This window comes from Drosophila sechellia, chromosome 3R, assembly GCF_004382195.2.
Source record: "Drosophila sechellia strain sech25 chromosome 3R, ASM438219v1, whole genome shotgun sequence".
NCBI classification, from domain to species: domain Eukaryota; kingdom Metazoa; phylum Arthropoda; class Insecta; order Diptera; family Drosophilidae; genus Drosophila; species Drosophila sechellia.
In genome coordinates, this window is record NC_045952.1 from 10,833,949 (window position 1) to 10,861,396 (window position 27,448).

General features: G+C 45.5%; 1 protein-coding gene across 5 annotated transcripts; it reads left to right on the plus strand.

Annotated features, from left to right (window-relative positions):
* The first annotated feature begins 336 nt into the window (after nt 1-336).
* On the plus strand, nt 337-26,492 carry LOC6616688 (rho guanine nucleotide exchange factor 17). 5 transcript variants are annotated; one of them, XM_032721096.1, is made up of 18 exons: nt 337-646; nt 10,215-10,340; nt 10,760-10,920; nt 10,993-12,605; nt 14,018-16,206; nt 16,265-16,844; nt 21,068-21,328; nt 21,461-21,651; nt 21,715-22,160; nt 22,225-22,447; nt 22,526-22,617; nt 22,681-23,321; nt 23,381-23,532; nt 23,594-23,661; nt 23,720-23,862; nt 23,924-24,045; nt 24,104-24,454; nt 24,514-26,492. In XM_032721096.1, exons 2-18 carry the CDS (start codon nt 10,225-10,227, stop codon nt 24,671-24,673), a joined length of 7,509 nt encoding a protein of 2,502 aa, XP_032576987.1. In that variant the 5' UTR covers nt 337-646; nt 10,215-10,224; the 3' UTR covers nt 24,674-26,492. The 5 variants fall into 5 exon arrangements, with proteins under 5 accessions (XP_032576987.1, XP_032576988.1, XP_032576989.1 ...); XM_032721097.1 differs by lacking the exon at nt 10,215-10,340 and having other exon boundaries at nt 338-646; XM_032721098.1 differs by lacking the exons at nt 337-646; nt 10,215-10,340; nt 10,760-10,920; ... (1 more) ...; nt 14,018-16,206; nt 16,265-16,844 and adding exons at nt 18,675-18,842; nt 20,332-20,973.
* Nucleotides 26,493-27,448: the final 956 nt, after the last annotated feature.

Here is a 27,448-nt window from a genome sequence, read left to right on the forward strand (position 1 = left end):
AGAAGAAACATGTAAGTAATTAAAAAATAATTATTTTGTTTCCTATAATTATATTAACTAACAAATGTACAGCAATGCATATTTTAATAAATATTTTAAAAATTGCTAAGTAATATAAGTAATTGGAATATATTATTAGGTATTTAATTTTTAAATTGTGAATTGTTTTACACTCAAGCTTTTAACAACAATAACAATATCTGACCACCGATCGGCCCCACTGTGCAGCACTGAGCAGCTGAGCTGACCGAATCCGAATCCGAATATTCACCATGTGTCGACTGGCGACTGCAGCAACAACAACCACACGGCAGAGTACAGGGCCGGTTGTTGGAGTGATCTTCATTTGGCAATTACATTTGGCCGTGTTCGGAGGTCTCCGCGGATAAAAGCGCCAAAACAGAAGCCGAAAAAGGCCCAAGTCGCTCGCGCTGCGTGAATCAGTTATCAGTGGGATAAACCGCGCGATTCGCACGGAATTCAAACGCACATAGTGCGCAGTGCTCCAACTTCCCAGTGATCGCCGCATAACGGTAGAAAGGTGAAAACCCGAATCGAATCGAGTTGAATCGAAGGGCATAGCACAGTAACCACACTGCGTGGGCAAGGTCAGCTCCACCAGATCCCAAACCCATTCCCCTACCAAGTACGTACATCAGAAGGCGCCTACGTTTTCGATGATTAGCCATTAACCCAGTTGTGTGAAAGTTCTTTGGACTTATGAATAAGTATGAATACGAGTGCGAATGCGAATGCATGGAGGTGCACTCGTCGCGGTCTCATGTTCCAATTGGAACGATCTTTCGTGCCGAATTGTGGCTCATTCCGCACATACGTACGCTGTATGAATGTTTGGGCCAATTTCTCGCCCCAAAGAGATGTGGGCTTAAAGTGCACCACCGAAAAAAATCCACAAAAAAAAGCAATTTGGATCCCAGCAAAAAATGAAGCATGGCAAAAGAAAAGGTTAATAATTCGTGCCAATAATGCTCTCGAAATTTTGCTCGCATCTCTTGTTGGAAGTGGAAGTGTGTTTCGAGATCAGGAGTTTTTTCATTTCTGATTTTTCTGATTTTCGAAGGGGTTTTTTTTGGGGGGAGAGGCTCGAAAAAAAATTAAAGCGGAATCGGAATCAGACTGCGCGCCGACGACCCATATTTCGATTTCATTTCATTTACGAAAATAAAAATACAAATACAAATTGAGAAGGAAAAAAACAACAGAAAATAAAAAGGGGAAAAATCTGAAGAAAAGAGCTGCGATACTTAAGTGCGGGCAAATAAGTAAAAGATATGCCATAAAAAGACAGCATAAGTGTATTTTGAAGATACTTTTTCGTGTTTTGTTTTCCCCGCCTCCCCCCTCGCACATCCTCTCTCGTGTTTCTTATTTTTATAGCTATTGTTATTGTTATTGTTCGGTGTTGACTGCTGACTGCTGCCGACGCTTAATGTTAACTTGTTTAGTGTGGGCAGCAGTTGGTAGTTGGAAGTTGGTAGTTGGTAGTTGGCTTTGTTTCGTTGTTTGTTTTGCTGTCTCTCATATTATATTGTTACCTGGCCATAACGGTAAAGGACACTTGGTGCGCTCATATGTAAATGCCCCGTCCGCCACTCAATTGAATTGTGTAATGATGCCTCTTACCTGGTACCTCAACCGCCCTCCTCCCATCGTGATCCTCGCCTGCTCCTTGCTCCTCTGCTCCTCCGAGCGAAGCCGATCTGCAGCTGCACCTTTATCGGCACAACTCGATCTAGGAACCTCGCAATGGGACAATCCCGAGACGTCTCGCGGATATTTTTAACTCTGGCGCGACTTAATTCCACCAGCATTTGCAGTGGCCGCAGCTTATTTAATGTCTACAAATAATCCAAATTGGGGCTTAGCCTCAGTTGTGAAAAGAGATGGCGCAGGGGCAGGAGGAAGTGGGGTCGTATGCCCCGCCAGATAGACTGGGATGCAGTGGGATAAGAAGCAGGAGGAGGTGCCGGAGGTGGAGCAGGGGGAGGAGCTGCAGATGACCAGCCCCGGCACTTGTGCATTCGATCATCGGTGCAGTGATGCAAGAGTAATTCGTATCTGTTACACTAAACTCACGATTTATTTATTACCTCTACCTACCCATTCCACATAAAAAGGAAATTAAAAGGAAAACTATTAAATTGGTGTTAAGACATTGAAGAAGCCGATTTCATTTACTTTTAAAATGTAATATCAATCTTAAGGCGAAATTCTTCAATCCAAATCTTTAGTGTTATAAAAATCATCCATTTATATTTTTATATAATTTGTTACCTTAATAACGAAACTATGGCTCTAAATTTTTTCAATTGATTTGATATTATGATTGAAATCCCAATCCGCTGTCATAGTATAATTTTCAAAAAAAAAAAATATTATTTCCACAGAATTGGATTTGTAAATAATTCTCACGCTTGTTTATTGTTTGCTTTTTTTATTAAACATTTAACTAAGTCCAACTATATTCTTAGTACATATTTTTCTCTGTAAATTTTCATATTTCTTATCCTCTCGGTTTACTTAAAGTGTAGGATGCACTATACCCATATGGTATTGCGACTGCCAAAGTTCGGGCAACAACGAACGGTGCATGAACACGGAGGATGCGGCAGAATGATGCCGCGGGGCATGCGTTGGTAAATTGGGGAATGAAGTGCCATTTGCTCAGTGGGACAAGTTGTGGCCAAATAATGACTATATTAAATAACAGTTAGCAAACATTATTGCATTGGCCGCAGGCTGTGTAGCCGCGATGTGGCCAAAAGGCACGGCCATTGGAACTGTGGAGAAGATGCAGCCGTAGTCGTACCATTCCCAGTCGAAGTCTAAACATTTGAACGCTGTTGGAAATGGCAGTAATGTGACCATTTAAGACCTCTTTCTGATGTCTTATGGAGTGAAAACGTCCTGCTGTGTGAAAACAAATTATAGGCATGTAATGTTGCATGTTACGTCGCGACTCTCAAGCCATTGGATTGGTGGGATTGCTGGGCATTTGGGGGAACCGGGGCAACTGGGGGATCTGGGGGATCTGGGGATCCGGAGGAGATCTTTTGGGAGCCGGGCTAGCCAGCCAGCCAGCCAGCCAGCCAGCTAAGCTCAGTCAGTGCTGCAACACTCAAAAGTTAGCCCGGTCGGGCCAGTTGGGATTGAGGATTGGGGCTTGCGGATTTTGACTTGACGCTGGCTGTATGCTGATGCTGTACTGATGCTGATGCTGATGCTGGGGCCTTCAGAGCCAGACTCTCAGACTCAGACTCTGGCCCAGACACTTTGGGCCTGCTGTGGATGTGTTTCTCCGTTTGTCTATTGGCTTGTTTGCTGGCTGTTTTTCGCCGTTCGCCATTTGCGAGTGTGTGCTAGCTGGTCTAATGCTCTCTAACTGCTTATCAGATCTGTGAGGATTGCGCAAAAACGATTTCTGTTTTCCTTTCCGCCCCTGCCAGCTCCTTCCGCTCCTAGTTTTCCTTCTAAGACCTATAAATACCCTTTGTCAAGGCGTATGGAATATGCCACATTTGGATTATCAGCAGCTGATTAGTGAGGCAGAGGAGCTTCTACTTTATACTTTTATTTTTATAATAATTATATTGGCCCCATCACCGCAAACCTGTTTAATATTAGCATCCATGAGTTTAAGTTGTATCACCCAAAAAAGTATCAAATGTCAGATGGGCAGAAGAAGTTGCTTAAATTAGCTGATTGAATAATCTTGATTAATTGATTAACATTTTGGCTAGGAAGATATTCCCATTCTGAATTCTTTGCTGTGAATAGGAACACTAGAGTAAAGATTAAAACAAAATACATGATTAATATTAGCAACAAGTAACTTTGATACGATCTGCATTCCGATCGTGCCACAAAAAGGCGTGGTGCTTTATTATGTGCACCATGTGGTAATCATGTAGGGTATCCCCGAATCGCAATGCTTTGGATAACCTTTAGAGTAATATACTTATTTCTTGTTTTCTTTCTGTCTGTCTATTTGGGATTTTCAAACAACGAATGCGATTGCGACGCCGCATTTAAACGAGCACCGCGAGTCCGGTGCAGTTTTCCCGCTCGCCGGCTGGTGTTGTTGCTTTTGGTGTTTTTGTTGGCATTGCTGTTATTGGCAAGACAGATTCAGATTGAGCCCAGACTCGAAAATAAAGTAATGAAAAGCTAAGCCCAACTGCAGACCTCCCACCGCCCCGGCGACTGTCCCGTCCCGTCCTGTACCTGTGGTGAACTTTTATTGCCTGGTCGGGAATCGGTTGCTCCCAGCCCCCATCCCCATCCCCATCCCCATCCCCATCCCCATCCCATTTCCATTCGCATTCCCATTTCAATCCTCCTGCTCCGCCCGGCTCCTGGGGGAGGTGAGAAAGTGGCAAACTGTCGCTGGGGACAAGTGGTCCCTCCAAGCTCATATTCGGATATGTGCCAGAGCTCGGCCCATTATGGGGCCTCGTATATAACGACGTCGTCTCTGCCAAAGGAGTTCAGCGCTGAACGGCCACGCCCCCCAGCCGGCTAAACTAACAGCTCCAATGGGGCAGCAAAAGCGACTTTAACTGCGGTCTGTGTCTTATAAATTAGGGTGGACCCACAACTGTGCCACTTTGTGACTTTTTATGGCTGCTCAATTTTATTTTATTATAATAACTAATTGTGCTTAACGATATTAAAAGAATTGTAATAAGCTAAACAACTCTTTATTAAACATTAATTAGTAACTATTTACTTTGAGGCTAACAAGTCTATTAAGTCATATGTTAGATTTATTTATTATATTAAAATCTTTATACTTATAACCACAATGCTTTTTAGAAGGTGTCTGTATAATACATACTGGTTATTACATCACAAATATTTTAATAACCATTAACTATTGGTTGATAATAACACACAACGGACCAAGGTTTCGAAATAACCTTTAGAAGAGTCCCGCTTTCACTTTCCGAGTGACTTTCCTATGGGGGAACCCGTAGATCATAATAATTCACCAAGATCTGGGGACCACCCCAATGCTCACATGTTACATTTACTGTTTCTGTTTCGACCGCTGTCCGATGATGAATGCGGCGAGGCAATTTGAGTGATACTCACGACCTCGTCAGTAGTTAGCTGCGACCACGCCCACACCGCCCAAAACGCTATCCATCTGCATCTCGGCGTGCATTTAACATTTGGTTGGGCGGCTGGTCCGGCAGCGAAAACCTGGCGTCCGGAACCCGAATCCGAAAATTAGGAAACGACGACGATCGAACTTTGATGGGACTACACCTCCTCCTGCGGCCACCTTTGCAACGACCCTTGTGCATATATCAATGTGGAAACGGAGCTTACATAATTGAAATCCATCAAAGCGCCTGAGAATGGCTTTCATATCAGATGGCTAATCGGGCATCCGGGTTATGCAACCTGTGAATTTGAAAACATAGTTGGGGGATCAAATAGATATAGATACAGCTCTTATATGTAGATCCCCCCGTTCATTTAAATGCTCATCCATTCTGCGCAATTATCTGGAAAAGTATCTCACAGATGCGATGTTCGCATTAGGGCGTAGTTACTATTTGATTAGATAACAACTCTGTTGCTGGGTTCTTAGTAAGTAAAGAGATTAAGTTATATCAGGTATTTAGTGCTATGCATAGCTGAAATCTTCAATGAAAATGGGATTCTTTTGAAATAGAAGCTGGAAACTTAAAAAAAAGAATTTCATATCACTTTCTTCTGCGTTATTAATCAGATATCTATTTTATTACCCCAAAAGATGGTTTCTCTGTATATAATTTAATCACCGCACTTTTCATGACTTACCCACCTCCGGTAATCTCTATGCGGAAATAACCCACTTTAAAAAGTATCTTAAATGTAGCCCAACTTAAGTACCGATTAGATAAAGAACTCAATGGCCAGCAATTTATGAAAGTGATTTTCCCCGTTTTCGCTGAATTTCCATCTGTGCCTGATTGCCGCCGAGTTATCACCCAAATCGATGTAACAATCAATGGCCGGAGATTTTAAAGTCCATGTTGCTGTTCAACTTTGACTCTCGACTGGCGCATCTGGGATCGGAGTTGGAGTCGAACTCCAAGTCGGGGTCTTCCTGCACTGCATCTGCAGTGCACTTTCATAACACAATTTATCGCTGTCTGCTGATACAAGGCAGCAGATACAAACTACAAAATACCGCTCATAAAAACTTAAATCGAGTTAAGTTCCGCTTCATTGTTCGGACTGGGCAAAGAAATCAAAAAAAAAAAAAAAAAATGCCAACAAAATTACAAAAAAGAGAAACCAACAACAACGCGCAAACAAATTTAATATGTACTAATTGAATGTTGTGCAGACCCAGCTAAAGACCCACTTCAGCCCCAAACTGCAGCTCAGTTCCCGCTCCAGCTCCAACTCGAACTCCCTCTCCATGCCCATGCCCATGCCCATTCCCAATCCCATTTGTATCTGCATCGCTTCTACATTGAGTCGGGTTCAGGCGGCTTGAACTCTGGGGGTCACTCCGCCAGAAACCCAGAAACTCGGCTCGTGAAAGTACGAAATCGAAAATCAAAAGTGAAATGTCGAATGCCTGGCCCAAACAGACAGACAGACAGACGGACAGTTTGGCTTATGGCTGACTAACTGACTGACTAACCGACTGACTGACATAATTTGATCTTCGATCTTGGCCAGCTGCATTTTTGGCCTGTTCCTAAGTCGAATGCCGAATGCATCTGGTATTACGCGCCTCGCCCCGAGAGCCAATTTTACTCCGCCTTTGCCTCGAGGTGTGGGTTACGATTTTGTGGTTTGATCTACGGGCACTCGTCCGATGCAAGACACTGCGGGAAAAACCCCTATATAAGGCTAAAAGCAACATTCTTTTTGATAAAGCTTTTGTAAAAGAAGATAAGAGAATTCGGGGAATAACGTTTTAACTCTTTACTTCTTGAGCTGCATTAAGTGTTTAAGCTCAAAGCTGGAAAGTATCTAGAGATTGTTGTATATATATTATAAATTTCTTGATCATAGCTACGTTCTTCTCAGTGTAATTGCTTTTCTAACAACCCTATAGAGTCTGAACATTCCCCAACTATGTGTGTTTAGTATCGGGTGTCCAATAGACTCATTCTAATGCGTGCCTCCTTGTCGCTCCGAACCAAACCGAGCTGAACTTGAACCGAAAGATACGATTTCAAGCTCACACTTAACAGAGCTCCAGCAGCCTGCACAAGTGATGATGATGGTGGATACGAACTGGGAGAATCGTTTGATTTGCAATGCAAAAGAGACTGGCAAGGTCTCTGGGCCACGCCACTCTTGATTTCAATTCAATTCAAGTCCAAGTTCAGGTGAGCGATGGATATGGTAGGTGCGCTGTTGTCGCCTCCAGCTTGCGATCTGGATTGGGACTGGGCTTCGGCTTGGGAATAGCTACCTCTGGAGGTGTGCTATGTGCATGTAAATGGTATTGAAAGGGATCCCAGCTAGATGCGCTCCTAATCCCATCACGCATTTGGACTGCGGAGCTGGAGGTGTTGCTGATATGCCGCTGAAAAGCTGTGCAGATTAATCATAAAGGCCATAACAAAGAGGTTTTGCATGCCGACGAAGATGTGGGATGCTGGAATGGTGCTGTGCACCAGGGGGCATGGGTATGGATATGGGCATCTGGCACGGATCACGGATCCCGCTGTCACGTGTCAGTCAAAATGACTCTGCCGGCGGAGGGCAGGCCTATGGAATAGTTACGTAAAAGAGCGAAAAAATAGGTGTTACCCGGGGGGCTGAGGAGCTGGCTTAATTGTTATTATTGTTCGGAGATGGAAGCCATGAGATGGGAGCGCTTCTGCAGCTGACAGCGAAATGTTCGCAACATGTCAAAACTTTTATGGTTTTTTAATGGTTCTCCATATAGATTTGGCCAGCGTGCGATTTTAATTGAATTTTTGTTTATTTATAAGTGGCGGCAAACTATTTATAATGTATCTACGTACGTATCACCCTCCCTCCCCCTTCCACTCTGCATAAGAGGGTTCTTATTTATTAATTATTTTTTGTCATTCTTACATCTTGTTTATCTCTGACTTCTGATTGCTGACGCCCGTTTCGCCTTGTCGCCAGATCTGATATCTGTGCGTGGTTTATCTGCTCAGGTATTCCATGGGCAAACACTCAAAAAACTTGGGTATTTATCAAGAAGCTGGCGTACACCAAAAAGAATTCACAATAAACTCACGGATTTGCCCGCGGACAGTACAGTATTTATTTGCTAAAGTTGTTTTGGAAGTACTAGATAAGCTAAATCAGCTGCTCGCAGTTGGATCTCATAATTCCGGCGACCTTGAGGCGCTTCCAATTGCGCGTCGCAGGTGCGATTGTGCACATTAGGTGCATTTGTATCTGCCGTTTTGACAAGTGCAAGTCCAGCTGCTGCTGATAAGCCAGCTTCAGATCTGGTCGGATTATAAATATAGACCAGGCCTGCGAGATCTGTGCATCTGCATTCCTGAGTGATTACGCTGCGAAAGATACATTTGTATCCGATGGCCTAACACGCCAGAAATCTCGGCTAAAAAATGCCTTACACAAAATTCTATGTACACACACGGGCACAACCATTTATATCTAGAGATGTGTACAGAAAGTTTCATAATTATTGGTTGACTGTGCATGAGTTGAATAATAAACACATTTCGAGCTTTGACAGCGTTAAAAATACATTTCTAATGGCTTTCAATATATTCCATTAAAGTGGTACGATCTATAAAAGAGTCATTGCCTCATTTATTTTTACTTGTTTTCAGTTGGAATAATAATTTAGTTGCATTTACGTTGCGCTTTCCTAGACTTTTACTTTAGTTCCGCACTGTATTTACATACACGACATGCAATTGTTTCGCCACGAGCATCTTTCACTCAAAGTATCTTCGGTGTTCTTCTGGTGGAAAAGATATTTTTGGTTTTCTGGCGGAATGATATTTTTGGGACAAATGTGTGACTCCCAACCAGCGTGATATTTACAACCCGAAAAGTGTGTAGTTTTCGATTGATAAAGAAGATTTTCTGATTTTATCTCTACCATTAAACTTTGTAGGCAATTTCCCATTTTTTATTGATTTTTCCTACTCATAGTTAGTGTATATATTGATAAAATCCTTTTGTTTACGGTTTCAGTACCCATTTACAATTTTTTACTACCTCTTCCGTCAATTAGCTTTAAACGATTTGCTTATATTATTAAAGATAGCTGAGAAGCTCATGCAAATCTCTCCTTAAACAATGTGTAGCTGATGGTAAACTCTTGCTGGCGATTTTTGTGGCCCGAACAAAAAGTGGAGACGTCTCCGGCTTGTGCAACATGCTCTGCCGTTTGTTCAACATCAATTAAGATTATAGGAAAGCCACTTGTTCGGCAAAGAAAACAAAAAAGAAGGCTAACAGCAGCCAGGCAGAGAAAAAGTCTTCCACTGAAACAAAAGCCTGGCCAACTCGGGTAACCAATCCCCGAAAGACAATGGACAGTGGATGCCAGTGGTTGCCAGTGGATGCAACAAAAACGGGCTAGCCGCCGACCAAAACATATTTAATGACAGGCAACGGATAGTGGCTGTGCCACAGATAGTGTGGCCACAAGGAGGGGCATGTCATGGTCACGGCTTGACTAGCTGCTCTGTGCTAAAAATTCGCATGCGTAACACTCGGGTCCGTTGGAGGAAATCGAAAGGTGGCAAATCTGCAGCTGAGGCCAAGGCGGTGATTATCTGCCGGTCGGTTTTGGGGCTTTCATTAGAGATCATAAATACCGGTGGTAATTAAAAAATATATTCAGAAACTACTTGTCATCCCCAGCAACTTCATTAATTATGTGATAGAAACAGAAACACATATAAAACATGGAATTTAATAATAATTAAATTGATAGAAAAGCTCTTTTAGAAGGTTAACCTCATTTAATATTTCCTACATTTTTATGATTTTAAATTATTAAAGTTTATAAATTACTAAGGTATTTATTTAATGTATTGAAAATAAAGATTTTGAAATGGCACCCATTGAAATGGTATAATATCATTGGAAATGAAGTATGCGCTGCACCAGATAAAAATAGATGGGCTGTATGCGCTATATCTGAGGCACTGAACTTTACTGCGAATACACTCGACCGATTTGGGACTGTCATCGCCTTCTATATCTTTTAGATCACGAGAAATGCCGGAGGCACGTCAGGGATATATTACATACGATTTACGCACGCGAGGAAAATTTGATGATCTTCCGATGAAAACCTATTATCTGAGCAATGAGAATGGAAACACTTGGCGGAGGTGAAAATTCAAAGAGATTTTCCAGCTGATTTGCATGAAAATTGGGAGTTCAGTGCTTGTGGCATGCTTTTGGGCGAACATTTGCAATATCCTGTAATTGAATTAACAACGTGGGGCATATTAGTTGCTTGTATTGTTGGAAAAAAAAGTTTTCTATTCATTGCATGCCTCTAATGAGATTATTAATTATCTCTACCAATTCGCCTTGAACCATTCTAACATCGCAGTTGTTTGTTTACTTTATAGTTATCTTCAAACGTGTTAAACCAAACATATGCTTGTCCAGGTTTATTTTAAGCTTATCAAGAGATATAAAAATAAGCCAAGGCTACAAATAACCAATGCAGCTGAATGTTTGTCACTTTGCCGTAACGACTTCTAAAATATTTACGATACTAAAAATAGCATTATTTTTGCAGCGATTTGAGAACAAGCTCGAGAACACCACAGCCCATTGAAGTTGAGCAGGCGGTGAGGAGAAGGAGCAAGAGCAGTCGCCTCATATCCTGCTGTTGCATGCGCCACTCGACGCGGACCGTCGATAGCGAAGCCATCCAGCTCGAAGGGGAGGCAATCATTGGTAAGATTGGGAGTACATCTATCTGAAGCTAAAAGAACACGAACTCGACTTACATTCACCACCTTTCCACAGGCGATCAGCAGGTGCCGCACCTTGCACCACTCAAGCTGTCCAGCTCCTTGCCAACCACACCGCAATTGGGCCAACGGGTGGTGCGCGGACGGGGCTACAAGAAGCTCTCATGGAATGAGGAGCAGCCGCGCCGGCAGACAGGCGAACGATCAATGATCGCCCGAAGCCAGGAGGCCAGGGCCAATCCGCCGCTCACCTACCAGCATCTCACCCACAATAATAACAATATTAACAATAATAACAACAACAATAACAACAACGATGGCGAGGAGTACGATCCCTTTGCCAAATACTTTGCCAACACGCAGCACCAAAAGCTATCTCCTGGCATCGCTGCGAAAAGCTCACGGATTCTCTGCGAGAATTGTTGTGGCGAGAGGCAGCAACAAGTTGGCAGCTCCATGGACCGCCAGAAGCAACAGCCACAGCAGCCTCATCCGCAGCAGCAGAAGCGGCAACAGCAGCAACATCAGCACCACCAGCAGAAGCAGCAGCAGCAACAGCAGCTGCCGTTTGGGGACTACGATTCAGTGTCCGATTTGTCGTCGTTTGGCTTTGTCTTCGATGGGGAGGAAGTCGATTCGACGAGGCGCGTATTAGTCGATGCTCATTATGAGGATGCCGCTGACGACGACGATGACGTTGTGCGGCCGCCGGTTATAGAAATAGAAAAGCGGCAGCCAAATACATCAACAACGAAAACGGAAAAATCAACAGAGGCGGCAACAGCAACAGCAGCAGCAGCAACATCAGTGGGAGACGCGTCATCGCCAGTGTTGTCCCTGTCATCTGAAATCAGCGACGAGTCACCAGCCATTTGTTGTTATACAATTGACAAAAAACTGTCACACCAGCAGCAGCAGCAGCAGCAACAGCATCTGCAACACTACAATTCCTGTGCCACCGTTAGCTATCGAAGCTATCGCCATCCGCCGCCAGTTCCTCCGAAACCGCGTGTCTGCGTGGATTCCTCTGCATCCGATGAGCCCGCTCTGAAAACTCGCCGTTTGGTCTGCCAGCAGCAACATCATCATCACCCTCACACCCAGCCACCTGCCAACCCCACTCACTTACCGCCTCGAATCTATCCGGCGAACAGCTGTTGCATCCCCAAGGACTACCAGACCCATGCCTTCGAGGCCAACTTCAGCAACAACATCAACTACAATTGCCGCTTTGGAGCGAGTGGGGAGTGCACTTGGGGATCGCTGAAGGGGCCGCGATCGCTCTGTTATGATCGACACGGTCGCCTGACCTTCGACTCCGAACCGGAACCGGAAGTGGTGGCGGCAAAGAGCAACGGAGTGCACAAGTCACTGAGTGAATCGCGTTTGCCAGTACAATATTACTCGGAGCCCAAAGTTTCTTACGATCCGTACACCGATTTGTCGCGTGTGACTGCGAATGTTATAAACCAGAAAATTGGTGATCGGAATAGTTCGTTTTCTCTACCACTGCAGCACAATCGTGGGTGCAATGCACTGAACCAAGTGAGTGCTGCGAGCCAAATCAACAATCAGCAAACAAACCACGTTAAGCTAAACAATATTCTTCTGCCCTGCCACTGTAATTTCCATGTGGATGCTCCATACGAGGTTAACAAGGAGAACGGGGTAAGTTTCAAATAAATCAGAAATGTCCTATAACAAATGAGATAAGTTATAGGCATATTTAAAAGCACATATGATCAGCTAGAATAGTATAGCACCCAACATGGAAGAAATGAGCAAGAGAATATCAACCTTAAACAGATATAGATGTAGATAAATGTATATTTGCATTTCCCGCAACTCGATGGCCACCATTCATCACCAAACTGTCAGGGAGCGCAATTTTCAGCCATAAACCTTTTGTTTTGATCGATTTTATTGATCCCATATATCATATAGTTACTCGTACGTTGTTTCGCCTTCAATGGGCCAGAATAGATCTCTTGGAGATTGTAGTTCTGCCAGAGAATAAGTCATATATGTACGATTGGATGGATGGACACCACCTGAAAACGGCACGTTCTTCTGCTCAATCGGAGAGATCGGGAGAATGTGGGCTTTTCGCCAGTGATTTGTGTTGCTTGCGAGAGTTGTGCTCACCACAGATCTCATTGGTAGTATTGCTCTACTTTTGTGTTGTTTGTATAATTTTTTTAATGCGTGCACTGTGAGAAATAGGTTGCTATAACACGATAATTTATAATCAAATAAATATAAGTATAAATATAAGGAAACTTTTATGATTTCATATTATATGTTGTTATCATGGCTTTCAAGTATGACATATCTTAAAACTTTTGATTGTCCGATTTCCTCGCAGTGTATTGTAAGTTCGTCTGTCTGCTCATTCATTCCCAGTCGTAGTCCCAAAGATCTCTTGTATCTTCTGTATATTCCACCTACATACATACATATACCTATATGTATTTGGATTTAAATACGTATGTGGAATACGTACTCTTATATATGCGGCTGAGATCTGTTGTTTATACTAAAAATATCACTGTGTGCGTATGTATACATCGAATCGGCTTAATATATATAGAGCACCGTGGCTTGCCTTACATTGTGTTCTCGTGGATTGGCTGGTATGTGTGTCATTGTGCAGCGAATATAATGACGCTGGGGATGAGAAGGCGCCTAATATAATCATGCTGGCTGGGTTCCGGACATTCAAATACATAATGCTTATGCTCATTCCAATTAGCATTCCGTATATCCCATTTCCCGATCCTGCGGGAAAGCGAAATCTCTTTGTCGATATTACACATACGCCGCGTTGACGTTGACTCAATGTTTGCTGCCGCTTCAGTGTATCGAATTGAATTGCCAGCGATTTGTTTGTTTTTATTTTGTGAGCGGGGTGCAGTGGGCTGGTGGTGGGTTCACAAGTACGCCCACAGCTAGTCCATAAAAAGACATGAGGCTGGGGAGGAACGGAGGAATGGATAATGGATAATGGGCCCGGGCAGGCCGAGCAATCCGTCGATGAATAATAAACGTTTAACTCGAATTATCCCTCCTCGCACTTTTAGCACACAATGGAGAAACGACGTAATACCCTGGACCGCTTTCAGCGCCTCGGCTTCGGGCGTAAATCATCACCAGCGGCAGCCGCCTCCGCGTCCGCATCCACGTCCTCCTCCTCGCCGTCATCTACTTCCGGTCCGGAGAAGCAGCGCAAGACGTCGGACCGTTCGGAGCGTCTGCGCGAGCTAACGGAACTTTTGCGGGGAGGAGGCGGCGGTGGCAGTAGTTCCCGCGCTTCGTCCACGCCCACTCCGCCACCGCCTCCGCCGCCACCGGTGCCACCACCCCGCAAGCCGCGCACATCGCATCTGGAGCGCCAGGATACGGGCGCCAGCCAAACTTCGGAGTCGGAAGCGGGCAGCGCTCACCTCCGGATGCCCAGCGAAGAAACCACCACACGTCACAGTGGAGGTGGTGGTGGTGGTGGTCTCAGCACCGCTGCCCGTATATTTGCCTCCCTTCGGCCAAACACGAGTCTCTCCAACCTGGAGGCTTTCATGTTGAGCAATCGCGAGAAGTCCAAGTCCCCGCCCCCACCTGCGCAGCAGAATCACAGACCAGCGACCAGCAGATGCGTAGATGCGTCGGCCACTGCCAGCAGCAGTGCCAGTTTCGTTAGCACGGCGCTAGCATCACGGCCGGATTCACGCAGCGCGCACAAGGCAGCCCCATTTCGATCCGTTTCGTTCTCGCAGATCGACTGCAAGTCCACTCTATCAGCTCTAAGAGATCGCTTAAAACGGGACAAGGCCATCGAGGCGCCCAGTCCCAGTCCGACGCACTCCAGGGAGGAGGAAGTTGCTCCTCCGGATCCCGGTTGGGTGCGAATACCACTCAAAAAGACCGAACTCAGTATCAATCTGAACTACGGACAGGAGAAATCGCTGGATCACGACGCCATTCAGGAGGAGGACATCTTTAGCAACGAATTGGCAGCGAGTGACAGCTCAGGCATCCTGTTTCCGGTGGCCACCGCCAGCAGTGTGATAGCCGCACATGCCACTATGGAATCGCTCACGGATACCATTCAGTCGGAGATCGATTGCCTGATCAAGGAGGAGGTGCCGCCGCCTGTGCAGCCAGTAGTAGAGATAACACCACCCGCCTCGTCGGTGAGTGGCAGTGCTCCGAATTTGGCAACCCTGATGGAGGAGCAGTTGCCCCTGGAGGCCCCGCCGGATAATTTCCTGCAAACGGCCACCACCTGCGAGATCCCAGTGCCAGTCTATGAGTGTGCCGCCCAAGAATGGCTGGAGACACCCGCCCAGGAATGGGTGGAGGTGGCGCCCGAGGAATTTGGCATTGTCCCGGAGACCATACAGCCACCCATTCCGCATGCAGCCTGCAAAATCTCCCAGACGCCGTCCACGTTGACCACAGCCGTGAGAAGTGACCTGGTGCCCACCATATCCGTGAGTCGCTCCTCGGAAGAAGGCGACGAACTGGCCAAGATCGAGGACGAGCCGCAAGTAGAGGTGGCTACCACGGCGAGGAATACATCAATGGATCGTCACATCAGGGAGTGCAGCCAAGATGATCTGGACCTGGCCAATGTTGATCTGAGGAGCTCCTTGGAGGCCATAGCCACTCCGCGACACAGTACGGATGAGCGGCAGCGTAGGCATCTGGATAAGTCGACCAAACGTAAGGGCATGTATATCGACAATGCGGACTGGCAAGCTCCCACGGAGCCACCGCAACGTGGTCTAGCCCTGGACATCAGTGTGGCCAATCTGAATGCAATTAAACCCGAATCTCCGGAAGCCAATACCCCTGGCGCCTCGCAAATGTACATCAGCAGTCCGCAGAGCTCCTATTCCTTTGAACTGAATACCCCCGAACTGGAGAAGGGTTCGCCTTCGTGGGGCAGTGGAGGATTGGTGCGCGACAAGGCGCAGCTGCTAAGCAACTTTAGCTGCCACAGCAGCGAGGAAAAGGACGATGCCTCATGTCGGAGCTTGAGCTATCTGCGCACCGATTCCACCTCGGACAACGAATGCGATCGGGCCATCCGGGAGCGGGAAAGGGAGCGTATCACCTCCAGTCCCACGCCCAGCAGCGGCGACTACGACTACAAGAGGTTTTCAAAGCGACCGCTCAGAGGTCCTTACGGCCAGATGCTGGAGGCGGAGATGAAGAAGCCCAACCGGATGCACTTCGAAGAGATTCTAGAGGAGCTGCGAGAGACGGATAGGTGAGTTTAAGCCTTAACGTCCTTATAGAGTTTTGTTATAACTCTCTTCATTTTCCAGCTTGCACCTGCGTGGATCAGCTCCTGGTGTGGCTGCTGGTGGATCGGTTGGCCCATCCCGAAATCTGCCACAGTACTCCAATTCAATGCGGGTGAGAAAGACAAGTACCTTTTTGCCAGTGCCATCTCATGCTCGTGCGGCTTCCACGCCCTCGCAGCTGGAGCACGCCAGCAAGGGCATCTCAGCGGCCACCGCCCAAATCTCTGTGTCCGCCAAGAATCTGAGCCAGGCGGAACTGGATGACCAGGTGCACCACATGAAGCGGGCTGCCTCCGAAGCTCCGGCTCCTAAATCTAACCACAGCAAACGCAGCCAGTCGATGAGCACGGAGCGTCCCAGTCAGCACCACCATCATCATCATGGGCACAGCCATGGTCATCATCATGCTGGCAAGCGCAGTTTGGATGCTGGATCTGGCGACAAGGCTGCCAAAAATGCCCCACTGTCCGGAGGAGCCCCGGGATCGGGATCAGGAGGAGGCGGAAAGGCAGGTCTGAAGCCAACGCCCGCTTTGTTGGCCGAGCTACTGAAGGGTTCTAGCGAGAACATGATCTCCGAACAGCGGAAGAAGACGATAGCGGTGAGTTCATTTTATTGATATCAGTTTTGATTAAGAAACATGGTAACCCAGTGCAATAAGTAATAAGTTCTTTATGAATCAGTTCTGAGTACAGTTTTCGGAAGACTATTTCCAAAAATATGCTTCAATACGACTATTCAAGGGAAAGTCCCCCTTTTCCACTAAAATCACTCAAAATCGAATAGGGAATTGTTTGCTTGTTGTTTATTATACCACTGCCAATGCTTAGCGTTTTACTTACTTACTTACGAGAGAAATTAGATTGAATAAACATATTAGTTGATTTAAAAGTGGAGGTATTTTAAATATAATATGATAGATTGAATTTGATATCAGCTGAGCTTAGAAAACAGCACAGTTAAGTATGCTATAATCTGCTGGCTTTAAGCGAGGTTTCAAAATGGTGGATCCTTCCAGAAAGTAGACATCTTTCTCTCTCTCTTTCACTCACAGTCAAAAGCTTCCAAGCGATCGTTATCTTTCTTCTCGCTCTTCCCTTCCCTTTTTATTCCAGCTCCCTTGTCGCACACACTCTCATCCACACGCTACATGCTCTGACATTCTCACGCTTTTTTGTTGTGCTTGCTAAGTGGAAGTGCATGTTGTGGGTGTGGGCAGAGGAAAAGGCAGCGGCAGAGGGAAAGCAGCGGCAGCGGCGCCATGTGAATTTCGAAGCGCATGCTCCAAACAGAAAATAAAGAAAACGGTGCGCATTGGAAATGTGTGTTAGTGTGTTAGTCTCGTTCCGTTTCGTCTTGTTTCATTCCTTCCTTTCAGTCCCTTCGTTCCATTTCGATCCGTTCCTGGCACAGTGGTTGCAGCATACTATTTTTATATTGGCAGCAAGTTGTAGTAGGCTGACTTATGGATGCGTGCTGCAAATTGGGTTGGGCGTACAAGTGTAAAAAGTAAACTAGTAGGAGTAGTTTTTAAAATCCTAAAGTGTGTGTTTAACCGATTTTAGTTACGCATTTGGTTAACCGAATTTCCTACCAATAACCAAAACATTATGAATGTTTTAATGTTTTTTGATGCCTTATTTGAAGTTTATCTTCTCTTCTCCTATCTTAAGTTTATCTTAAAGATACAACTTTTTAACGGATAAAGCAGAAAACGGATTATTTTTATTATTTTTCTCTTAAGGAAAGTATAGAAAAATCCCGGCATAAAAATAACCCTTTCACATTATCTTTTCGGACACTTGTCGCATGCAAATCGGGGGGAAAACCCATATCAGCCGCTCTCTGAGCGCGACGCATGGCATTCCAATGGGGCCTTAACAGCTGAGACTAGCGCACTACACAATGTTTTGAGTGTGTTTACGATCTGCTTTCGGTTCACATGGATAATTGATGTTTGGCCATAGAGCAGATAAACCGAAATTCTTAAATTTACTATTCGCGTTTTCCTGATTGCCAAATAGTCGTGCTGCTGTGTGTGTATGATTTTTGTTTTAAACATGATTCTCTCCAGCGTTCCGCACTCTCTCTCTCTCTCTTCCACTATCCATCGCTCTCTCCGCATTCGGTGGGTGGTGGGTGCCATTTGGAGTGGGGGTGGTGGGGTTGGTAAGGTTGGCTTCTTTTTTCAGTGCGCTTGGAATATGAAAAATGGAAATTAAGTGTGTATATGGCACAATGGAATGTGTTGGTTGAGTCGAGTGGCGGAATCGCGCACTCCTGTTGTTGGCCTTTGGATTTGGGATGTGCCACTGTGGCTGCTCTCCCGCGCAGCAGCAGCAGCAATAGTCGCAGCAGCAGTAGTCACAGCAGCAGCAGCGACAGAGCAGCGAAAGGCTGAAAGGAGACCACTGTGCGCTGTGTTTCAATTCTTATTTGCTTTTCTACGACCATTGTGTGGCGGAATTGTTCATGTTTCGTTCGTTTGTTATTTATTTTTTGTGGAGCGAGGAATCCGCTAACGGCGTGTAAAAAGCAACAAACAAATCGGAATACGTGAAAAATAACTAAAACAAATCGTAAATGGCCAAACAACAACGTAACCGAATATAGAAAAATAATTTATCGCTGGAGTGTTTTTTTGTGTCTGCGTGTGTGTGTGTTTTGCATAGGTGGAAGAAGGAATGCATGGTGATGTGCGTGGGAAAATGTCTCGAAAGGCGAAAAGGCGGAGATGAAAATCACTTTTCATTTTATTCCAAATTCAATTTTTCTTCTCCTCTCGCTGTACATGTGTGTGTATGTATATGTGTACCTGAGTGCACAAGGCCAACCTCTTGTTGCGCCGCGTTACGCCAATAATATACATTGAGTGCAAATATAAGCTCTCAATTTAGCCATCGTAACTGAAGCGAGTGCGAGCGAGAGGGCAGCAGTGGAGAGTAGCGGAGAGGAGTGGAGTGGAGAGAGCAAATCAATTACCTGTCAGCCCCCCATGAATGTATGTGTGCGTAGTGTGTGTGTGATTGTAAAATGTAAAATGGAATTGTGTGGCTTTTGCAGCCTGCACTGCTTTAACCTTCACATATACCCACTCGCGTATAACGGTAACTGCAACGGCCATCTAAACTGCGCACAAATGTATGCTGCAAAGTACGGCTACATAACTAACTGTGCAACACGCTCACCTCCCCCATAAACACACAACACACATATGCAAAGGTGTGAGCGAGCGTGCGGATGTGTGTGTGATAACATGTTGCTTGCTTGGCTTTTGTTGTTGCCCTAATCAGGCAATTAAAACGCAACAGCAAAACACAGCTGAACAGCAGTTAGTCCGTGATTCAAAGCAAAAACAAGAAAACAGACAGACCGCAACTGGTTTTTTTATGTCGCACCCATACATAAATGTCTGTGTGTTTTTCCTGCACCCAACCCACGCTTTTCCTTTGTTTTTCCTTTGCGCCTTATTGGCCTTCAGTCAGCAAAGGCAAACAACAACATGGTCAGTGTCATTATCAAATCAGACACAGACGCACGCACACACGCGCGAACTGCAGGCGGTGGGCGGTGGTCTGGCTGGAACGGAGGAGAAGGTGCAGGGGCAGGGCGGGCTGTTCCTGTGAGTGAGTGACTTGTGACTCTCTATAGTTACTTACACTGACAAAATAGTTAAAAACCTCCTAAGAACAACCAATTATTTAATTATGAACTAATTTTCTTTTGAATATACATATATAAATATAACTATCCGCTCTCCACGATTGTAATATTTGTATGTGAACTCGTTACGTAAATCTATATGAATCTGTATGTGTGTCATCTCCTACTCTATACATTCGAAATGCTTAACAATAATTTCCGGCATATTTATTTGTTTGTATTTGCGAACAAATATCCGTAGTGTATTTCGATGTTCTGAGTGTAAGTGCAGGGCATGTGGAACGTGGGCAAGTGGTTCTCCCACTTTCCGACTACGCAGGTTGTTCTCCACGCTAGTGAGGGAATGTGGGTGTCTGTTTTGTGGATGTGCAACATCCTCGGCCAGCTGCAATTTGCCTCTAGCCAGTCGCTTGTTGCACTTTCAGTCTATTTGGGCGTTTAAGCCAGGCCAGACGTGCGCTTTTGTCTTTATACCAACAAACAACAACAATAAAACACACAGAATGCTTTAAGAAATCAGAATCAGCAGTGAAACAAAAAGTGCCCTAAACTAGTGACGGAGTTAACAAAAAAGAAAGCGGAGAAAGAACACTTTAATACACATTCCGAGCATGTCGCACAATCGCGAGAATCTGCGACTCAGCCTTTTAGATCTGCAGGCCACCCTGACGGCGCCCTCCCAAACCGTTGCCGCCGCCCTGATCCCCCAAGCTCCCGCACACATGCAACAGCTGCCGAGTGGCAGCAGCAGCAACATCAGCAACAGCAGCAGCAACACCCACTCGCACAGCAGCAGCAACATTAGCGCGTGCGGCAGCAGCAGCAACATCAACACTGGTGTCTCGCAGGCGGTCTCGATGGCCACCACAACGGTGGCGCGTCTGAGCAAGGCGGGATTCGGGGCGGCTGCCGGTTCAGGGGGCGGGGCCGGGAGTGTCTATCAGAACGACAAGTGCGACAGGCTGAAGAAAATGACTTCGATCACCTGCTCCGACTCGGAGGACGACTCCGAGCGACGAGCGCAGTTCGAGATTAGTAGTAAATGGAATCTGGGCGGCTATGAAGGCGTAAGTCTGGTCGCAATTAACCCCAAACTATCTTTTAGCCAAGTGCCAATCTTTAATCCATATTAATTTAATTTGCAATGTATATTTCCTTCAGGACACACGCACCTATGTGGTGCAGGAGATCTATCGGAATGAGCAATCCTACGTGGAGTCCCTGCAAACCGTCGTTGTCAAGTATCTGAAAGTGCTCAAGGCGCCCGAACACGCCGGTATGATAGATACACGCACTGTGGATGAGATTTTCTTCATGGTACCCGACATCCTCGAGATTCACGAGAAGTTTCTGAGCGACCTGAAGAGCCGCTTGGATGACTGGGATGTCCAGCAGAAAGTGGGTGATGCCTTCATGGACACGGTAAAGTCTATCTGACAACTTTCAGTTTAGCTACCAAGTGAAAAAACAAATCCATTATTTGATACTAGATTAACATTTTTTACAATACTTATATATTGGCAACTGTTCTAATAATGGTGTTCTTTCTCACAGTTCTCGAAGCTAGAAGTCCTAGAGGTCTATACATCCTTTGTGAACAACTGCAATAGGGCAAAGAATGCCATACGCTCCATGAAGCACCAGCGACCCTCGTTTTCCAAGTTCCTTGAGACGACCGCTCGAGAGCACAAGGGCAAGCTAACCTTAGACAATCTGCTCATAAAACCTGTGCAAAAGTTTCCCAAGTAAGTTATTTACATTATAAATTTGAAGAAGGACCAACAACTAAGAAAATCTATTGCTTTCAGCTATGAGCTGCTCTTCCAGCGATTGATTAAGCACACGGATCACGATCATCCAGACACGAAGCATCTGCAGGATGTGCTGAAGCTAGTCCACGATATACTGGTGCACATCAACTGCAAGGAGCGCGAGATCATGGAGAATGGACAGAGGGAGGCCACGCTCCGGGAACTGGAAGGCGTCATCGAGGGCATCACCGATCTTATAGCCCCCGAAAGGCAGTTTCTGCTCTTCGATCTGGTCTCCATGCCTTCGGGACAAGGAGCACGCAAGGATCGCGGCTTCTTCCTGTTCAACGATTTACTCGTCCTGACGAGCATCAAGAAACGAAGCGGTACCATCCGTAAGCCGAACAGCAGCATCTGCCCGGGCACTGTGGCCACCACTTTGGACACCAATAAGTACAAGTTCCTCACCAAGATCTCGCTGGACTGCCTGGAGATTGTCAAATGTGAGTGTAGTTAATGAACTTAAAAATTCGGAACTTTAACGAACTATTGTTTATTGTTTTGCAGCCAAGGATGAGAACATCAAGCGCATCGTCAGCGAAATCGAGACTTTGGCCGAAGATTGCAATAAGCTGCAGCAAATCACCGATATAACCGTCACCCTTAAATACCCGCATCAGTATCTGGAGGATGTAATCCGCGAGCTTCACCGCGAGGTGCAAAGACAGCTCTCTGAACGCCAGACAAACGACACCCAGCTGAATATGCTCGAGCTGACAGTCAGTTCTCCGTAAGTGGATTTAAATTAGAAAATGGCAAAACCTAAACTAGTGTTACTATTCTTAACCATATCGATCTTATTTTTCAGAAATGGTAACCAGAAGCTGGCAGTGGTCTTTAGCAAGACGGAGAAGCGCACTCAGTGGGAGGAGAGCTTCAACGAGGCCAAGCAGAAGCTGGGTAAGTAATTTCACTGCACCTCATCCACATTGAATAAGTAATACATCTCACAATTCCCTGCAGCTGCCACCCTGGAGCGGCATCCAATTCCCGAGTTCCTTACATCCATACCCATTCGCAAGACCCGAGCTGGCCTTCAGTTCACCTGTGCGGCAGCCACGCTGAGTGACAATCGGGACGTATGGGTGTGCAACAGCGATGGCTATGTGGGTCAGGTGTGCATCATGTCGCTGCATCCGGAGCCGAATGTCACCAGCTGCAATGGCGTGTGCAATGCCCGCATCCTGTGCGTGGCTTCCGTGCCGGCGTACAGTTCGGCGGCCTCCAGTCGCAATAGCAGTGGCGAGCAGCCGGCAGGATCCGGCGGCCAGGAGGAGAAGGATAAGCGCAATACCCCACAGAGCTATACCCAGCAGTTAAGGGACTACCGCAAGAGCATCTCACCTAGTTTCCAAAGTGCCTCCGTATCGGCCACGGCGACGCCCGAAAAGAAGAAACTGACGCCGACACCTACGCCGGTGGCTGGTGGTGAACCCGCGGATGCTGCAACCACAGGCGGCAGCGATACTCAACTGGAACTGAATCTAAGCTCCAGCGACGATGAAACAGAGGCTGCGGCCGCCTCCTTGAACGTCGCTGGGAGCACGGGATCCACATTAGCGGAACGGGTACCCAGTCCTGCGCCCTCATATCATGGGCATCAGGTGAGTTGTGGCCAATCACTCTGCGAATGCTCCAGTGACTTACTTCATTTGCCCCACAGGACTCAAATCCCGAGGAGGGCGAGAGCAATCAATCAACCATGTGGATTGGCACTGAAGACGGCTGCATCCACGTCTATAATAGCACTGACAATATTCGCATTAAGAAAAACCGCATCAAGATCGAGCATCATTCGGCCGTCTATTCCATTTTGTAAGCAGAACTAAAATAAGTTAATAACTTAATAGTTATTTAAATGTTTTGTTTCGATTAGGTACCTGGACAATCGTGTGTTTGTATCATTAGCTAATGGTGATATCTGCGTTTACCTGAGGGATGGTGGTATGTGTTTATTATTGCAGAGGCCATGAATAAGTCTAACGATTGGTTAATCATCTAGCCACCTCCTGGAATACTTGCTCATCGCATTGCCTGTCCATAGGCACGGTCACCAGTCCGGTGAATAAGCTGTTGAACGTCAACGGCCGACTATGGTGTTCCATTCAGGGCATCATCAAAGTACTGGACGTAGAGACATTAACAGTAGGAAAAACATTCTTTCTACTCATTGAAGAACGCATCAAATGATTCTTATATCCACCAGGTCGTTAATCAAATTCAGATTTCATCGGACTCGAAGCCGATTACAAATATGACAGTTTCAAACAATCATGTCTGGATATCCATTCAGAACTCAGCGCACATTAAGTGTTTCCATTCCAATACGTGAGTACTATATATATATTCTTTGGCTTTATGTCATGGTAACACCTTCCAATTGCAGCCACCAACTGGTCACTGAAGTGAATCTCGCCCCCGCCGTAAACAAGATGCTATCCAATTGCGATGAGATCATCCGCCAGCACAAGGCCGCCTGTCTGCGAGTAACATCGCTGCTATGCTGCAAGGATCTCATTTGGATTGGGACCAGTGCGGGTGTTTTGCTGACCATACCGGCGCAGGGCTACGAAAAGGGTGCCATAAACATAGTGCCCACAGGCATTCCTCATGGTCACACTGGACACGTTCGATTCCTCACGTTTGTGGAGACTACGGGCTTGGAGGGAGCTGCTCCTGGTGCAGGCGGAGGTCGCGATGCAGGCAGTTCCAACAGCGATGAGTACACCAAACAGGGGTAAGTTTGAGAATGTGACAGAAAGTAGCGATATAATTAACAAAAACTATGTGTTGCAGGTCCATCAAGCACTCCAAATCCAAGTCGGAGACGAACAACACCCTGATCATTTCCGGCGGCGATGGCTATGAGGACTTCCGCAACTCCGGTGCCAACTCGCTGAGCGAGATCGCTGGCCGCGAGGACAGCACCAACCATCTATTGATATGGCAAATTTGAAGCAGAAGACGTAAAAACCGCTGGAGGCTCCTGCTCTCGCGCTGGAAGAACAACAACTGAGATCGCCTCAGTAAATGTCCGAGGCCAGCGTTCGAATGGAGTGACCGGCGGTTTTTATGTGCCGAGCATTAGTCGAGATCGCCAGGGATCAACAGCAGCTGCTAAGCTGGAAATTAGTAGGATTAGCTGACGGACTCAACGGACCGAGGGACGAACTGGACGGATGTACAGATGAATTTTGATTGACTTATGGCTTGGCATCTGATGTATTGTGTGACTCAAGACCATCATCACCCCAACTACTTGTCAAAAACAGAATTATACGACTCCTGCGCCAAATCACGATTTGGAAGGCACTTTCAATGTACATACAGATCGCACCGCTGATGGAGATGGAAAGGAACTCGATTCCACGGCAAAGTACGATAGATATTTTTGTATTGCTTAGCAGGCAGACTAATTGTACATCTAAATCCCGCATTCTCGTCTAAGTTTGTTTGAATCGAACACGGGTCAAACTTAGATCATAAAGTTATACTACCGACCTACATTACTTACGCATGGTGTTGTAAGGTGTACGAGTTAATCCATCTGAGATTCGATCCCCGCCCGCAATCCAAGCGCATTAATCGAATTTATAATCTACAAACCACTCAAGGGTCATGTCACTTATGTTCGCATGTGTCTCCAACAATGAGAACGCATGCCCATGCGATAGGCTTTGTAAAAATCGTAGTCTAAGCATCTCCCTATTTTTATTGTATGCATACGCGCGTAATATATACATATACATATATATTAATAACTATATCGATAACTGATTAAATGGCGTTTATAAAGTTTATTGTAAAACCTATTTCATGCAAGAGAATTGAATTTGAAAATTGCAAATTTTAACATAAATACGAGTGATATTCAAGTTTTTGCTAAAGTTTTTTGGGCATGTACAAAACGTTAAACCGACACTAAAACACTCACAAGTCCCCAGCCTAAACCTAAACCTAAACACTACGTACTTAAAAAATATATATCTATTTTTTCTAATTGAATACTATTTGTAAGTTGTGCGCACCCAAAATCAAGCAACTCAAGCGACCCAACAATTTGGAGGTCGCGTCTCAAGCTCGATCGTCTGTCTAAGGTAGAAAATTGTAATAATTTAAGTATGAATATCTCTATGTTATAGTCTGGTTGGTTATTAATTGTTCAGTGCAGTATTTCAAGTGTATGCTAAGCTCTTCCACCTACCACCATCCACCAATCCACTTCCACATCCACCACCCACTTGCCACCGCCCAAAAGCAAATCACTTAAAAACAACACACTTAACCACAACACACCGAACCACCGAGAGCGGTTTCATCTGTTATTTGAGTGGCTAAGCGCATCCTACGAAATGCATTGAATGCATTTTCTCACATTCAGTGAACATCTGACAATTGTTATCCTACCTCTACGAATACCAAGGTGTTGAACATACATATATACATATATATACTTATATACATTGTACTCGAGGTAATGCTCTCGCAGGATCCCAAACTGGGTCAGGATGGCAGGAGCGGGAGCAGGAACTGGAGCAGGAGCTGGAGCTGGAGCTGTAGCTAAAACCGGAGGAACTCCCAAAACGAGCTGTAATAATAGAATCTAAAACAATAATTCCCCCCTTTTGCCAAGCTGCATTGTAAGGTTCAATAATAAATTGTAAATGTGTTAAAAAAATTAAATATATATATACTTGTATGGAGGTGTAAGCATGTATTATGATTATGTTTGTATCATCTACAATATTAAATGGAATCTTTAAGCCCAACTAAAAGCGAATTGTTATCAGTATGGGGTGTTTTAGTGGCTTTAATTGCAATTTAAGCGAATCTATCACTGGAGATTCCATGTCCTAATGCATCCATCCAGAATGCAGCCAGAATTATTTATAATTCGTAATTTAATTGTTTTGCCGGCCATTTAGTTGGCGGATATATGTAACTTTTGTAACTTTTTGTTGCTGATAAGCGTGTAGATTCAGATGCGCGCATATTTAATTATCGCATTTATTTGTAAAAATTAATTATAAATGGATTTATGCTGTACCTATCTGTGTCTAACCGAATATGCATATGCATATCCCAACTGACGTGGCCAGTGGCCATTTTAATTGGTTTACCCAATTCCCTGGGCCTGCGACGCCCTCTTTGCTCCAATTAAATAATTCATTTTAATTAGTGTTTGTCAAAATCGCGGGCTCTGCCGCATGTTGCACTATCGATTCCAATCCGATTTGGATTATCATATAATCCCGGCCAGAAGAGATACATATTTAGGCGGAGAGCGTAACGAAACCGAACCAAAGTTGGGACTATTGATTGTTTTTTGTTTACCTTTGTGGTGGACTGCACACGAGGCGGTTTTGCTGGAGGGCAGGGGATCAGGAGACAAGGGGATCCGTAAGTAAAATAAAATCAAGCAAATTATGCGTAAAACTCAATTATTCGGGACTTTTAAAACAGCCGGAACAACAACAAAGGGGAAAAACTTTTGCCGTAAGGCATTTACGTAAGTGCTTGGCCATGGAGTTCGTGGGATCCGTAGGCGGCCGATGCGGCTGTGGATGCGGATGCGGAGCAGGTCGCTCAGACGGCGAAAGGAGCGGGTCAGGCGGTGCCTTTATGTTCACCCCTGGCCATGATGCCGCCGCCATCTCGATACGCTTGGCCACATGTGTGTGGCAACATGCTGTGTAAATTACGCTGCCATAATACCCTTCCATATGGTCAA